Raw genomic sequence first — 17,802 nt, forward strand, 5'->3', positions numbered from 1 at the left:
TTCACAAAATCTCATCAAACCAGTGTCATCAAAATGACACTGTGGTTTGCATACTGATGTAACTGCTTCAGATGAAAAAATCCCCAAAATGCCGCAGATGCCTCATCTGCCTCTCCCGGTTCAACCACAAAACAGTAGAGCACTGTGCACAATAACAAGAACATGAGAGTGATTAGTGATTACTGTGCTATCTAATTTGAGGTTGGTAAGTAACTCTACATGAAGGGCTGTAAATAACCACGCATTTAAGAGTTAATCGTGATGCATTGCTAATGGATCTGAGGCTTCTGACGGATTTTTAGCTTTAAGGATGACGCTGGAGCTGGTCCAGGCAGGGAGTGTCGGCACCAAAGCCGGCTCCATTTGTTGAATTAATACTTTGAGATGCCATTTAAATCTCAAAAACGTGTGTGTTTCTGTATTCCTTTTCTTTCTCCAAAGGTCAGGAATGAACCGTTTTCCTCATTTATTTCCTTTTTGGAGGAGTCAGAGTTCAGAAACTACCGTCTCAAGGCAAAATATGTTTTTATGACGATACATTTTTTATATGACGCACATGTGCCATTGGCAAGCTCTGCACACTACACACACTTTATGAATAAAACTGTTTTTACAGGCATGCAAGCAGAGCGCAATAAAATATACCACCGCTGTGAGTGTGCGTTCCTGAATGTGGTGTGTAAATGACAAAGGAGCAGCGTGAGTTGCCGTAAAAGACGTCTTTCTGGAAATACAAAATTCCAGTTCACTCTAATTTCATCAGTTTTTCGGGGGGTTTTTTATGCAGGCGTAATGCTGACATTAGGGTGTGGTTGCATATTTTCACAGTTGAGTATTCCCTGCTGTATTCAGACGCTGCTTGCATGATGTGATGGCCTTCCATGAGAGCCAAAGCAGATTAGGGATAAAAGTCCGTCTGAGTTTTTTTGCCAGGCCATTTCGTCTGCAGCTGTCCGCTATTGACGGCGTCTCGGTGTCAATGTGAAGACGCTCGAGACGCAGACATAACAGGACGTACACAGAGACGGCAGCAGTTGGTACCTAAATAAAACGCACTTCCTTCAGCCGCACAGCTCAGCGTTGACGGGAACTTTCACGAAAACAACAATTAGTGCTCATAAATGAGCTCAAGTTTGCAGTGTGCAGGGATTTCTTTTTTTTTTTTTTTAGCACATCACATGTTGGCAGTGACGTAGCTGCAAGAATAAAGAAATCTGAAAATGACAAATGGGCAAAGTCCCTGTGTTGATGAAGCATGTGGGATAATTGTAAAAAGGCTTGGACCAGCTACTACATGGACTTTGTGCTGAAATTGCTTGTTTCCATTAATAACCTTGCCTTTCTTCCTGTTTTTAGGGATCCCACTTGGTCTCAAAAAAAATTAAAGCTAGGTAGCTAATATAAAATTAGTAAAAAGTAATGAATAAAAACATCTTTCAAGTTGTCTGGTTGTAAAAAACCTTTTGGACGACTGGCAACTTACACATATGATACTAGCAGTAAATATGGATATCAATTCATCATCAGTTAATGGCGCACAACATATAAATCCTTCATAAACTATGATGTGTTCCAAAATGGTTGTAATCCAAGTGATGCACGTATCCTCGGACCATCAGGGGCCCCAAAGGTCCCATATGCATGGTACAAATATTTCTGTTGGACTCCAGCTTGGCTACCTCTGCCTTTTCTCCCACTGTGTGATGGCCCCAAGTGAGTGTGTGAGATCCATTAAGGTCAAGGTGGTTAACTGTGTGGACTTGGGACAGCCAGCTATCCCAGAATGCATTTCACGAGCATCATCAAGTAAGCCGGGAGAATGCGCTCCCATCCTCCAGAGTCCGTACTTCAAAAATTAACTCGTCAAGTCCAAACTACCATCGTCTATCATTAACTTCCTGATTTCCCCTATGCCAGCCATCTGCACTTCACCTGGAGGATCTATCCACTCACTCTCAATCTCATCTGTCTGCCACTCCCCAACTCACCATTAACTGCAGTCTGAGACAGACAAGTGCTGTCCACATTCCGAAACCCTTGTGAACCCTGAGAATCAATCAAATCTCTAAAGTGCAGTATCGTCTACATGCTATGCATTCTTGGTTGTAGTCATTACAAGAACCTAGCAATTACACATGTACAGGCCATAAATAGAAATGATCTGTTCTGGTCAAAACCCAGTTATCTGCACATTACAAACTGAGGCCTAGACACCACAAGACCCCTGATGGTGTCTTGTGGTATTTGGCACCAAGTTCCTAGGAACAGTAAAGTCCTGTAACTGGGAGATGGAGCTTGCTGCACATCAGACTTCAGTACCCTTTTTCAAAACCATAAAGTGGTTAAAATGGCACATGCCTCAATGAGTAATACACCTAAGGAGAAACACAAAAAGATAATAACAATAGGTCCCAATAGAAAACCCTGGGGTACTCCATTATTAATAAAGTACCAAAAATTTGTCACCGGATCATAGTTTGTCCTTCCTTGCAATACCAAAGGTCAAAGGCACATGCCTCAATGAGTAATACTACTAAGGAGAAACACAAAAAAATAAAAATAGGTCCCAGTAGAAAACCCTGGGGTACTCCATTATTAATAAACTACCAACAGTTTGTCACCGGATCATAGTTTGTCTTTCCTTGGACCAGGGTCAGTAATTACTGATCACTGCTGATTGAGACCACAACACAAGCCTCGCCATTTCAGTAGTATCTCCAACCCAGTCATCTGGTCTATTTGGAGCTTTGTCCTTTTTGTTACTCAGATCTTCAGACAATGATCAGTGACTGTTCACTCACGGTCTAATATTTGCCAGATCTTGACATGCCCCACAGCTACGAGATAATCATTTCATCGTGCCTTTGAGCTGTCTAACTGTATTGGCATTTACATGGTCATTAATACATGTTTGCTTAGGTGCTTGGGTGTAGACGTTGCTAAAAACACTGAGGCTGTGTTTACTATGAGCAGCCCAGAGCAACCTTGATACCATGCCATTGCTGATTTGGCTAACACTAACTCATATCAATGTTATCCTCCTTACTGCTCAGTGTTAATTACACATAGCTAGCAGACCGATGATTGTTCCTCACTTCAGACCTGGCACTGATGCGCCTTCTCGCTAACACTCAAATGGGCATGTAATTGGCGCTAATACTGCGATAAAGTCAGGGGTCAATATTCTCTTCCAGGTTAATTTTGATATCTTTGATATAGTGCAGTTGGTCAGAGATGAAGTAGACCTCAGTGGAGCGTGTGGTTATGATCAATGACTGAAAAGCTACCGAGAGATATTTGAGACATCCAATAGAGCAAGGACTTTGTGGAAATTGTTTGTTAATACTAAGTCTTTTTTATTTCATGTTCAGTTTTGAGTTGAATATAGATCAATCTGATCTCCACTCTGCCTGCTATGGTTTATTTTAGTTCCATCCATGGGTTTCAGATTCCCTGCTAGTCCACATCTGGACGTTTTAACAGCAAAACAACCCAACCCAAGCTCCCACCTGACCCTCACGGTATTAAGTTACTCAACAGATTTAATGACACAAATTACTAGGAATTGGCTTTAGATATGAGAAATGGCAGGTGTTTTCTATGTGACTTGCATGGGCTGAGACGAGCCCTTACATAGCTCCTCTGCCTGTTCTCGCTACATGCTATTAATCCACCTCTGCAACGGCTGGCATTAACTTCGCCATCCTCACGCTTACTAATTAAGCTCCTTAAAAGGTGAGCCAAATAACTTAATCCGGGAAGTAAAACGTGTTCTCTGTCTTTTAATCATGACCTCTGGTAACTGTCAAATAATGACTTTGAAGTGTTAACATGTGTCATTTGCAAATGTGAGGGTCTCACTTGGGCTATAGCTGCACGATAATAAACCAAAACACTGTGTTTCAGTGGTCTATCAGGTCTTCTATTTAAATAATATCAAATGACTTAAAAGGAGCAGTGTGCATTGCTGACTGCCACGACATCCTCCGTAAGCCATTTGCAAACAGAAGTGTATTCAAAAGAATTCAACAGGTTTATTATACTGGGACTTGTCTCATTTACTGACTCCCAGATGTTTGCTATTAACTTGGTGAGGACACATTATTATTATGCAATAAAATAATGGCAAACGCTATAAAAATAAATGCAAGGTCCAAGTTGCAATAAGCTGTAATTGTCTGTAAAGGTCGGGCTTCAATGAGCTGATCAGTCATCGCAGCCAACTCATCCTCACTAATGCATTATGGGAATGCACGCACACAATCTGACACTTCATCCCATGTTCATGACTTAAAAATGGGACGGGGGTATAAAAGCACAGACAGGGAGTCTGCTGGTCAGTGTAACATTAGGGGCGATAAACTCCAGGAAGCTGCCGACACTACAGCGACCCCGGTGGTTGCCTGGTAACCAGAGTGTGTGTTAACAACAACATGGGTCCAACATGAGGCTCGTGCTGAGAGACTGGGCTGGGAGGGGTGCACACACACACACCCACCCACACACACACATACACATACACCAGTCACATGTATAAAAGAAAAAAAGTCCAGCACCCACACCCACCCACAAGCACACACACCCACATTCACATAGGACATACTCATATGTCAAGCTGACAGCTACCCACCCAGAAATATAGATTCATAGGAACCCTTACACCCAGTCACAATCACACAGCTATCCCTTTAACTGATTATATATCAGGAACCCTTCGCTACTGGCTTCTAAATAAATCAATAATAAATAATAAATTAATAAATAAATTATGTAATGACTTAAATAAAATAATGAGCTGATTGCAGCCCATTGTATTAAATGAATAACATTTGCAGCAACACGGAATTTGAGGCTCAATGTACATAAAAGCCAACAATACGATACGATATGATACAATGTGACATATCACGACATGACATGACATGACACAATACGACACCATACACTACACCACAATACGATACAGAACGATACAACACAATACAACACAATACAACACAATACAACACGATACGATACGATACGATATGACATATCACGACAAGACATAACACAATATGACACCATGTGCTACACCACAATATGATACGTAACGATACAATACAACACAACACTACTTGAATAAAACTGTACGATAGGATACGATACCATACGATACGATACGATACGATACAACACGACATATCACGTCATGACATGACACAATACGACACCATACACTACACCACAACACGATACAGAACGATACAGTACAATACAACATGACATGACACGATACGATACGATACGATACAATGTGACATATCACGACATGACATGACATGACACAATACGACACCATATGCTACACCACAATACGATACGGAACGATACAATATGATACAACACGACATGAATAAAACCGTACGATACGATACGATACGATATAATACGATACGATTGTCTTAGAAATGCAAAACTGTGATGAGGACAGAACATTGTAAATTAAATCGATTACTATTAATACAAACCTATTTAAACACTTTCACCCAGAAGTTACTCTGTTACGCTAACTGCTGTATGTACACTGTTGTAGGTAGTCTTACGAAACACATGGATAATCAAGCTCAGTCATTTCCTAAAAATATTACTTACAATTCACTATTAGCTTAACTTTGTCATAAAATGTCAACGTCATTGTCTTCTATTTGCCAGTATTTTATATTTTACAATTAAGGTCTTCAAATGAAATGTCCTTTTTTCAGAAATCCCTTAAATTAGTACACTATCGCAAATCCAAAAATAGCCACACCCACGAGGATCCTTGTTAAACACTATCTACATGTAAAGTACCATATAAAATGGTATTGGCTAACCTACAATATAAGTATTTTTACAAGTGAACATTCACAAAGAGTCTTTATGAGAGTCCGTCTCAGATATACAGTTGGTCAATGGTTTGTATAAGGTGAAGGTGAGATCCGACGGTCGCATACCTTTGCAGACGAAACACTTGATGTGGAAGTGTTTGTTCTGAACCCGGAGGGCCTCCCCTTTGCAGGGCTTTCCACAGTTCTGACAGGGGATAGGTCCTCCTCCGCCCTGCTTCTGTTTCTGCTTCTGCTGCTCCAGAGGGCTGTGGACAGCCTGCTGCTGAAACACTGCACAGACACACAGACAGAGACAGTGACAAGGCAATTTTAGATTGGAATACTACTCTCCGTTTGAAGGACCATGCAAAACTGATGGCTTAATTTGGGATATTTAAGTTTAGGTATTTAGGTTTTCATGAAATTACATAAAACGTACAAAATTTACAGTAATCCAAAAATATCTCCTTCACTTCAGTGACCCTTTTATCCATACATTGCATGCTTGTCCCCATTTGGTTCTTCAAACTTGAGACCCCATGCTTTTACTTTAGAAAACACATAAATCTCTTTCGGGACTGTCACATTTCATAATGAAACATTGCTTCGATCCATAAATATTTGTGGTTCAACTTTTGACCTTAGTTCCTTTGAGATTCATACCCATTTCCGATCACACACACTCTTCTCCACGTGGACTGGGCATGGGTATGACTAGGCTCAATTTTATACAAAAGGTGTCCTAGTTTAGGTTGCCAATCAGGTGTCAAGTATGACACACCACAAGTATGAAACAGTGACCACAAATAAACTCAGCTCCGTATCTTGGCTCGTAAGGTGGCTGCATGTAGAACATAAATCCTTATCAATAGACGACTGCCTGAAGCAACAGCACAGTGTCTACTATAGCCACCATCCATTCCTCAAATGATATTATGTACTTTGCTAGCATCAGATAGTAAAACTGAGCTGGGTAGTGACCCTTGTTTGCATATAAATCGAACCAAATCAGTTTTATTTGCCTTGTATATACAGTATGTACACACACACACAAGGAATTTGTTCTCTCAAGACGCTTGGAGCAGTGGGCAGCCATGCAAGGCTAATGGGGATTGAACTATTGACCTCCCAGTCCCAAAGCTGCTCCTCTAAGTACTAGACCGCAGCCTCTTGATAAGTTAATGTCATTTGCAAAAAAATGCCGTAGCAGATTCCGGGTTGGACTCATGTCTCATGTGAATGGCGACAACACTGGTTTTATCATGTCCAACTTGCTCCGTGTGACTGTGTCCATAATGGGCACCACTTTGAAACAAGGATATCCATGACCATGTGTAAAATGGACAAGTCTTTGAGTCTTTTACTTGTTTAACCAACATGTTTTCATTGGATATGGTAAACAGCAACCATGATTGCATGGCTGAATCTCTTTCCGTTGTTTCAAGTCAAGCATGTGTTTGCCCAACCCTTAAACCCAGTCTTAACTGTGCAACCACAGCGTGTCTCTATGAGGGAGATGAGTTTACTCAAACACAAATGCCCTAGACATACTGTAGTAAAAGGATCTCGTAAAACTGGCGCTGGATGAACATCATCACTTCGACAAGCACCCAACGACCGTACAAGCAGTTACTCTTCTTTGTCCCACACAGGAAGGAGAGACGGTGCCAAGAAAAATGATGTCAACACCCGCAATGAAAAGCACCTAACCGTGCAGAACACCTTCCCCGAAGGCGTCTACGACAACGCAATAGGATGGAGTTGTAAGAACCTGACAGCTCCATCCTAAGAGTGTCGCCAGCACACCTCGCCCTTTTCCCCTTTCATCGTAATCCTGCCAGAATAGGCTTGCATACTGATCTGCCTCTCTGTACTGACTGGTGCATCGGATGAATAAAAGGCCCTTTGTGTACTTGGAAACATTTGTGTCGTCAGACCGGTTTCATCTGGGCCTCCATGGTTACCAATAATTAGGCCTGGAAAGGGGACTTCATCAAATGAATCGATTTAGAGCAAAGGGACAGAGAGAGAAGGAAGCGTAGAGATAGTAGATGGGAGCCAAAGCCCGAGCTGCTTTTTTGGAACCTAACCAAGATGTTTCTGGTGAACATTATACTTTCATTTTCCATTGAATGTTTATTAGGTGTTTTATTGGCACAGTGTTTCAACTTATGGGAAGTTAAACCTATAATGCTTTTCTGTTCCTTGTGTGGAAAAATAAGAAGCACATTTAGCCACCTGACACAGTTTTTCCTATAAAGTTAAAGGAAAACAACATCGATCAGCCACAACATTAAAACCACTGACAGGAGAAGTAATTAGCATTGACCCTGTTCATGTGGATGTTACTTAGACATGTAGCACTCACCTAGACCAGACCAGGCACCCCCACCCCATAGCAATGACACTCCTTGATGGCAGCAGCCATCCCCAGCAGGATGCAGCCTGACACAAAAACGGTTTAGGAACAACTCAAAAAAACATGAAGAACAGCACAAGGTGTTGACCTGGCCTCCAAATTCACTAGATCACAAAGTGATCAAGTATCTGTGGGATGATCCACAGAGGCCCCTCCCCTCAAAGCCCCCCCACTAACAACATTCAGTTGCCATACACCACAGGACACCCTCAGAAGGCCCATGTCCATTCCAAAAGGGGAACCTACACAATATTATCATAATGTTATGCCTGATCGGTGTGTATTTCAATATTTACGAAGAGCAGGCTGCAAGTTTTGCAAATTACTGCCCATCTGCAACCTGCCTTGCAAGGGCATATTTGACAGAACAGTTAAAACAGCCACTACACAGACCGACAGCAACACATTCTTCTGCAACCTTTACAAGGGCCACTCTTTTATGGTGGGAAACAAAACCATTTTTCAGTTTGTGGCGTTCGCCTGCGTGTGTCCAAGCCAAACACAGGCCCCAAACCCCCTTGGAATTCTTAAAAATGTATGCACGAATCAGGTTTTCACTCAAGTAAAAAGCGAACAAAGTATACCATGGTGATGCTGAAAACTGTTGTGGTCAGCAAATACAATCAAAATAAAGAGAAAGGAGTGGAGTTTTCTTTGGATGATGCTCAAAACCAAACAGCTGCTTTCATTCAGGCCATACGTCTAGATTACAACCTGATCTGTGACTTGAAAAAAGTGCCCTGGCTTCCAAACCGAATCAGGACGAGAAGACGGGTTTTAGACGATCTTGCCTGGACGGTATTGTCAGTCAGAGGTGGGGCTTTGTTAAAGCTAAGGAACGTACATGTGGGCACACCAACCAATAAAGACAAGAATTTAGGCGGGGAAAGTTCTCGTAAAAAAGCTGTACGGCTGCTCTGATTGCAACCATCTGGAAAAGACAACAGTCCAAAAGTGAGAAAGGGTTGGGAGAAGGGTGGCTAGCCAGGATTGGTAGTTACAGGGAAGCCAGGAGGGGTCCTGCTTCCTGATCTGACCTGGCATGCATTGCAGAACCCTTGCACCTGTTGGGGGGTATCCAGTGTCATTACTTCCTTCTCAAACAGCAAATGGAAAAGGTGGGTGGAGTTGAGGGAATAGACAGGAGATGATTTCTTGGGCCAGATGTAGAATCCAGCAAGTTTTTTCCAGACATTCAGGATAAAGGTGGCCAAGACAGTTGTAGTAGTCTTTGATAAGGGTCCAACAATCTGTCAAAGGGAGCACCAAGCAGCTAGTTGTCTATATTTGTCACCGTTAGATGACAAAATGACTTGGTGGTCCACTCGTGTCAAATCATTGGTATTCTGTGCACTTGTTGTTGCCAGGGCAGTGTTTGTTTCTTGTGTTTCAAAGCACCTAGCATTCAGGCTAACAGTCTTTTTCCCCCATACATAACTTTGTCCCTTTTTCAGACTGCAGGAATGTCAAGAAAGAATAGTACGATGTTCTCTAGATGGTCTCCTAGATGTATAACCCTAGTTCAGAGGTGACGGCCACTTATATTTCCATAATTTTACTCCACCAAAAGCAGTCGTTGAGGTACAACTGGTCCAAAAAGCCCTCTCCAGTATATCTGAGACACATTTTGCACCAACTAGTGTCTGTTTCAGAAATGTTAAGGAGAAAGGAGCAGAAGCAGATAGGGGAAATCACTCATTTGGACGTAGCTGACGTAAAAGTAATGAGTTTCCTTTCAATGACGGAAGACAGAGAGTGACTGTGAGTATGGCAGCACCGATTCCTCCCCCCTTCTCTCCTTCCTGCCAGCACCTTGTCTTCTCCGGAGGGCCAGTTGTCCATATCATCAATCAGCCTCCCCTGGTGTGACAGGCTCTGGCTGACGGCCACTACTGATGCCGTTGTCCCAAAGGTCGCAGCCAGGCAGGCAGCTATCTGAGCAATGCAACACTACATGTCTGTGCGCCGAATACAGTCACACCACTGGACCGTTGACGGAGGTCTGCAGCTCGCCACCTGCACACGTAAACCACACAGCTACCCAAATATAGGCATGTAGCTAAACAACTCCACCGTATGGCAGCTTCTTATCTGTCTCTTTAGAAGTTGTGCCGTAGAGAAACAAAATCTGACGCCTCCTGCAACTACTTTTAGCGGTGTACGAAAAAGCTCTTAAGGTACATACATTATAAGTTAATATAGGCCGCTACCGTGTGGAACACACATGTAGCCTTATCTCTGATGCTTTTTCAAGAGGCCATGCTCCAGCACCTCCTAAAAATAGAGTGTTCCCTCAGCTCATGGGGATCCCATGGTGCCCTGCAGCATTCCTGGTGTTAACCATCTGCAAAGGCGGCAGGGGTGGGCAAGGGATCAAAATGCTCACATTACCACAGCAGGAGTATTTTGTGGCTGGACTGTTGACCTTGGGGACTTTCACTTTCTTATGAGTACATAGTAATATACATAAAATGTATATAGATAGATACTTTCTAAGAAATGCCAGTGAATGAGGATAATACCAAGCGTTCCTTCAGAGTTTTCCGGTTAGCATAGATCTACCGATATGACCACAATGCTGACGAAGACAAATAACCAAATGCCACCTTTTACCCACCACAATACATTACAATGTATTGCCATTGTAGTGTAGTGAAGTGCAGTGAAGTGCAGACCTGTGTTTGTTTGGACAATAAAGACAAGTTTGGCTGTCCGGTAACTTTGCGCTTATTCAAATATCTCAATAGAACCTCGCCTCTGGAAAAGGAATTTAATGAAACTGCACATCTCATTAAATCTCATTAAGGTTCTTTCAGTTCAAGTGAGTGTCAAGTAACTGAACTCAATGTGCTAAGAGTACGCATTGAAAATCTTAGCCTCGAAACCCAGCCCACTGAGAATGTGCAACATTTTAAAGACCTATTAAACACAACGTAGGACTTCAAACGCTTTTACTGGCCGTGTTCACATCCTCCTAAGGTCTTGCGCCTCAGATAGTATGATTAAGAACATATGAAGAGGCTTTAAGGACCTGCCGACACCTATAGTCATACCTTGGTTTAGCCATTACTTCACTGCTTAGGAGTTTCCTGCCCGTCCTGCCGACAGAAAACGCTCCATTATCTCATCCTCGCTAGAAGCCAAGAAAAAGAAGACGTCCTATAGGCCACGTTTAGAGAATACAACCCCAATGGTGAAACTGCGGAGAGCAATCCAAGACAATTAACTTATATTAGCGCAAACACATTTAGACGGGACATTATGACTTAGGACCTGACGGCCACCTGTGCCGTCACACCTACAACCTGATCTCTGCAGCATTTGATCTTGGACCTCGAGGTCAAACACTACAGAAAGCTGACCTCTGACCTCTGTGGCAGGTGACACCAGTTGGCTCGGTCCTTATAGAGACAAGGGCAGGTCATATAAACAGAAAGCTGCAGGAAGCTGCCACTACTTAGTAGTACTATTTCAAATAAAAATAACCAGAACAGCTACCAGAAAAAAAGCAGTCTCGATAGTGCTGCAAACAGAAGCAAGAAAATACAACTAGTCTGTGTGAAAACATATGATTCCTGCCATTCCTTTGACAGATGACTTAGTGAATGCTTGTTCCACGTGAAGGACACACAGCCTACAAACATGAACCCACGTGTTACTGCACTGCAGCTGGTTCCACTGGAACGTTTCCATGTATTTGCCTCAAAACAACAAACCAGCGTGTAAAAACTGAAACAGGATCCAGTTCTTTATGCATAATGCCCACACTAAGTGATATTTCGGGCAACGGTGTGCAGCGCGACTACACCTCTGAGCGCAAAGCCAGCTCCATATAGAAACGCCCCGGTGGTCCCTGTTTTAACGGTCCTGCACGGACCCCCAAGCACCTCTAGCCCCAGTGCTCTTGCAGCTGAATGGGAGCAATTCCCTTTGAACAGGTCCCAGCATGAATGTTGTCACAGATGTAATGAGAGTTGGTAGTTGTCCCGAAGCAAAGACGCGATATTCTAACAGGGCTGGAACGGAAAAGCTCTGCTCGCTGGTTAGTGGAAGCAACAATTTACAGAAACGATGTTCCTAATGAACCTTTTCAGACCACAATAAGTGTTTGTATTTTTTGTCTGTTTTGGTTTCCCAACTTGATTTTCTTTTATATCATTATCTGGCATTGACAGACTCAATTCCTGTCGGAATATGACGCTTTAGCCCTTTTGGAAATCATTATATTCAATTGATACACAATAGGATAGACCTACAACCAATCAGAGCCATTTTATTGCAAACAAATCCAACAGTGCATCCACTACATTGCTGTTGCTTCTTTCCATTGCATTATAAAGCCCACCCAGCAGATATTTGCCAAAGCATAATCAGTTCCCAAGTGAGAAGCTCCAAACCAACTTTCTGCCACAAAACATTTGTTGGTGGGGGAAGTTCAAGCTGGCTTCCAGGCAATCTATGTGTTATCAAGGTTTTGTCAGCAGTGCTAACAGAGGAGGACGAGAGTAGCCTTTCCGTGTGAAAATGCTGAATAACAGCAGGGTACGTGTGATAGGAACAAACTGTGATGCAGCAGAATATCTGCTGAGCAGCTCAGCGTGCCACGGTGCATGTGCATAAGGATTGTGCGCAGCGTGCAAAGGATGCTCGGCTATCTAATAACTGCTCGTGACCGAGAGAGCCGCCCCGGGGAGCGACGCAAAGGGCAAAAAAAAACGCAAGGGATTGGAACCGCATGTGTTTTTCAGGTCATTTATTCCAACCCAGAGAGAAACAGCATGACTCATGAAGAGAGAGGCTGTCTGTAGAACGCACTGTGTCAGCGCTTTGGTGCAAAAACACCGGCATATGCCAGGCAGGTCTAGCACCTATAGGGAGAGAGAGGGCAGTAGAGCAGCAGTTGGACTCAAACACACAGCACATTATTAACATCCACAGGACATTACTCTGCGTCCTACTGCGCAAAGGTACATTATCACCCCCAAGTGATCCCAATTACACAGTGTTACATAATTCACCTGCTGCTTGAAACTGAGTAGTAAATAAATGCAATATACAAGAGGTGCATTTCTGAGGTATACGTCCTCAGCACTAAAGATGAACAGTTAGCAACTAGCTGGTGAACGCTGTGTGACATTTAGCAGGGTTTAGCTCGCCTCAGGAGTCGGTGGAGACCGAAAGCAGACATAAAACTGGGTAAGTATTGTTTGTGCGGTGGACAGAAACACAATGCAGATGAGAATCAGTCAATGTTGTGTTTGCGTGGTTGCTCCACAGGCCTTAAGCATAGACTGTATAAAGATGGACGGCGGAACAGCTCCCCTAAAATTAAGTCAAAGCAAGTAGAGCTCCCCCTGGTGGCTGGCTGCAGTATAGGTCATAAGCTCCGCCCCCTCCATGTTAGTGGATGGGACTTGGGCCAAACTAAAACTAGAGGAAGTGTGGGCGGGTCATTGATATCACGCCTCCAAGCGGCTCCACTCTCGGACCGTACTGATCAGACTCTGGCTCCAAAGTCGCAAGATGGCGCCGCCAGTATCCCCAGGAAAATAGCCAATAGCCAGTTTGGCCGACGCAAGGAAGTGGCAACGCATTGTCCATATTTATATACAGTCTATGGCCTTAAGTGCCCAAAAGAAAATACCTCAAGATGATATGATAGCTCCATTTTTCGACATCTGCCCCTGTTCATCAGCTAACATCCAGTTGGTCTTTGAACAATATCCTTCCTAACTATCGAGAAAATACAAAACGTGACAGCTGATGATCTCAAAATAGCTTTTCTTTGAGGCTTTATTCTATAAATTCCTTTAAGAACTGATCTTAGAAAGAAAAAGCAGAAGGCAATCCTGCTGGGTGAGCGCAACAATCTATATTTGAACTATTTTAGGTTCTATAACAAGCTCCAAATCAACACTGAGCGTACCGTACTAACTACTAATGTGTGTGTAATCCAAATAATGGTGTGTCTGTGCCATAGGGCTCTGAACATCAGTTAACCACACCCCACATATACTCAAAAGCATATATCAATCAATCTGGAGCTGAAAATAGTCTCTAAAATATGCACTTTGCAAAATATATACCCTGGGATTACTGTGAACTTTGCCCTGGTTTGATTTACATCTTCCGTATGAATCAAAGGGCTCGGAAAGCATTAAGAGACTAACGCATGATCAGTTTTGGTCTTCACGTGGGACACGGATGACGGTGAAGAACTATCAAGCTTTATCTGACCTTTTTAAATTACATTTTCATCATTTAATACAAAATGTCAACATGAGCCGCGCTAGTAAACACGGTTTGTTTACTGGCAGGTCAGGAATAGTGACGGGCGTCGTTGTGACTGCTGACGACCGGCCAACCGTTACATCACAAGCCCAGGATACACACTGACCTTGGCTGGGACGGAGACACCAGTCTAAAGTGGTGTGTATGTACTATTGACTAGAGCGTCTAACTTACATACCTGTGTATGCACCTTCAATTTTCATTTAATTACAATAAGCTGCGGCTTCCGTACGCTGCGGCTGTCAGCACGTGTCCCTCTATAATGTGTCTTCATAGGATATGCATGTTTGTGTGCAGCAGCACGTGGCGCGTGTGTGTGTGCGCGAGGGTGTGTCGCCTCGGCCCTCACCGCCGAACTTGACAAGCTTCGTCACATTGTGATTTGCAGCGCACACACACACCCCCTTGTTCTGCTGTGGCCCAGCGTTTTGAAGGCAACAAACAGACAAACCATTCGCATCTGCTTTAACTAGGCGGCTGAAAACAAGACAGCGCAGAGGAAATATTTATGGTGTGTTTATGAGCACCAACGGCGAGGCTTCTTTTTAACGGCCATCTGGGTTTGGTTCAGTGGTGGAAAGTTTATTCAAGTCCAGCCCGTACCACTGTCGGTGTATTTTACTGTAGTTTTCCCACATTGCTGCTTTGTATTTGTTTACGTGACTACTACTTGGTTTTCTACGAGATTTAAAAATGCTTCCAAACCAAAACCAGCAGGTAAAAAACAAACAATGAACATTAGCTTTAAGTAACAAGCTAATAAGTAACAGACAGCCAAATGCTGTTTTCAAATGGAACTGGTGAGCTTGTTGCGGACGACTCGTAAACTCTGACCTTGACAAAAATGCCCACTTACGATGTTGCGAATGCCACAAGAGGGCGCTGTTCATCTGGAATTCACTCATAAACATGGGTAACATGAGCTCATTTGAGAGCAGCAGAAGTCCTGAAGCTAACTAAGGGCTAACCACCTATAGCATCTGTAGTTTTATTTTATTTTTTTTATCTTTTATTTGAATAATTCTTTAGTTTAAAAAATAATAATAATTCAATTCTACCAAAGAATTTGAACCAATGTACGTTTACAAACTTAAACAACAATTGCTAGCATACCTCAATTTAGCTAGCTTAGCTACTACTTGAGTCTAAGCTACTCGGTTGCGTCTTTATGTTCCATATCCACCAAAACTCTCTTCTAATGTCATTTTTCCCCTACAACATTGATCTAAGCTCCTCGTTCTGCGACTGTAGGAGTTGCTATGGTGTAGGGATTATGGGACTTGTTTTCTTGCTCGCAGTTGAGGTGTTGCACTTGTATTTTTATGTCACACAGTCATAATTAGGCTACCCCAAAACATAACCAAGGTAAAAAATAAAAATCCAATGTAAGAGTACACGACCTCATAACATATTATGCTGAAAATGTAAAAACTCAAGTAGCTAGTAATATATAGCCAAAGCAGCCTATAGCTTCCGTGTTTTTCTTGCTTAATATCCCAAGTTCCCAAGATAAGTGTCCATAATTCATTAATTAAGTCAATGATAAACAGGTACATTTGTCGTCATTCGTAACATTATCAGTATTAGCCACATTTTACATTGCTTGAATTTGTTTGGTCAAATAACATCAGTTATGGCACAACAGAAAAGTAGTAGTTTGTAGCTCTCCAGCAGGTGCATAGACAATTGAAAGAGGATAAAGCCCTGAGAGGGTCACCTTGTTATGCAATACCGAAGAGTCAGTGTGAAGAACTATAGGAATATCACAGTGACTTCTTCTTAGCAACTAGGCCTTGCCCCTTAGTATGCAGCCCAAATGGCTGAGCTCCCAGGGCTAGAGATGCAGGCAGGGGACCAAGACAACAGTGTTGTTGCCAGGGATGTTGCAGGCGGGCAGCATATCAACCTGCAAAATAAGCATTCAGCTGTGCTGCCGAGGGCTCGTTGTTGCCATTTGGACAGAAAGTGCCCTGAGCTTCGGGCCGGTGATTACGTAACAGCTGAAGGTAAAGTACAACTTGCACAGAAACATTCTTAAGCACAACACGTTTGACGTGAAAGCGTTCTTATTCCTGGGTAATGGCTCTTCATATTAAACAATAATTAATATCTACTGTCAAAGATATGAGAGGTAAGTCAGGACAACAGCTGATTATTAAGAAAATGATGAGCTATCAACTCTCCTCTTTCCCTGACAGGTAAGAACACCAGATAAAGCTCATCAAGGGTTGTTAAAGGTATTAAAGGTCGATATTACCTTTCTCCTCTGGCATTGTCACTCAGCCCTTTCCCAAAATGTAAATATGCTGTTACGTCCTTCGCTGATAACAATTACAGACGATATCCCAGAAATCTTCTCAGAGTCCTCTGACAGTGTTGTGACACATCCTCTGCACGCTGTGCAGCTCTGGTGTAATAATAGATGGGAGCAGAGAGTGAGCGCTCTGTCCGTCACTATCTCTGGAATGAGCTGCAGGTCATATGACTCCCTATGTCTCTCTCTCGCTCTCTCTCTCTCTCTCTCACTCCCACCTCTCTGAGTTATTGCAGCTATCTGTTAAAAATAGAAGCATGTGGAGCTCAAAAAGAACGACACCTCTTCCTGGTAGGCTAATCTGTCACTGGGTGTGTCTCAGGCTTCCCTTTCCACACCGAACTCAACTTTGACAGATCAGTTGGAACTAAACTGGTGTTGTTTGCTGGAAACCCCGCAGTAGATGTTGTGGTATTTCGTTTTGCATGGTGCATATTTTCTTGCATTTCAGGCTAGGCAACTTCATTTTCAGTATCCCACTGATTACATGCGCACTACACAACACTGCCAGTGACAGAATATTTAATTTCCATGAGTAAAAACATCAATTCAGCCCAGAAAAATAGGGTGCACCTCTGAAATATGTGCTTGTGACAGAGCCTGGCTAAATTTAGATTAATAATTGCAGCAAACGGAAGTAGGATTAGTTTCTGAATTGGGAGCTAGATCTGTGCTGTCTGAAAGTTTGACAATTGCAGAGACCAACCCACACTGAATCATCACAAACTCTACAGCTCGCTAAACTAGTTCACTTTTTTGCCTCTGTAAGCTACCCGTTGCACTCTAATCTACGGAAAAACAAAGCTAGTAGCTAGCTTTCAAAAGTAGTGCAACCAAGCATTCGTCCTAAGATATTCCAGACTGTGAACACAATTTGAGAACATCAGCAAAACCAAAGGACTCTCCGAAGAACATCAGTGTTAGTTTGT

The 17,802-nt window shown here is 42.8% G+C and overlaps 1 protein-coding gene across 1 annotated transcript in view; it reads right to left on the minus strand.

Annotated features, from left to right (window-relative positions):
• The window catches only part of ablim2 (actin binding LIM protein family, member 2), a 71,662-nt gene extending 54,226 nt beyond the window's left edge, over nt 1-17,436 (minus strand). The window contains exons 1-2 of the mRNA XM_084553072.1: nt 16,817-17,436; nt 5,976-6,140 (exon numbers count right to left, since the gene is read on the minus strand). Coding sequence (XP_084409198.1) covers nt 5,976-6,140; nt 16,817-16,832 — 181 coding nt within the window. The 5' untranslated portion in view covers nt 16,833-17,436. The remainder of the gene's footprint in view (nt 1-5,975; nt 6,141-16,816) is intronic.
• Nucleotides 17,437-17,802: the final 366 nt, after the last annotated feature.

The sequence above is a fragment of the Chelon labrosus genome, assembly GCF_963514085.1.
Source record: "Chelon labrosus genome assembly, chromosome: 1".
NCBI lineage: Eukaryota > Metazoa > Chordata > Actinopteri > Mugiliformes > Mugilidae > Chelon > Chelon labrosus.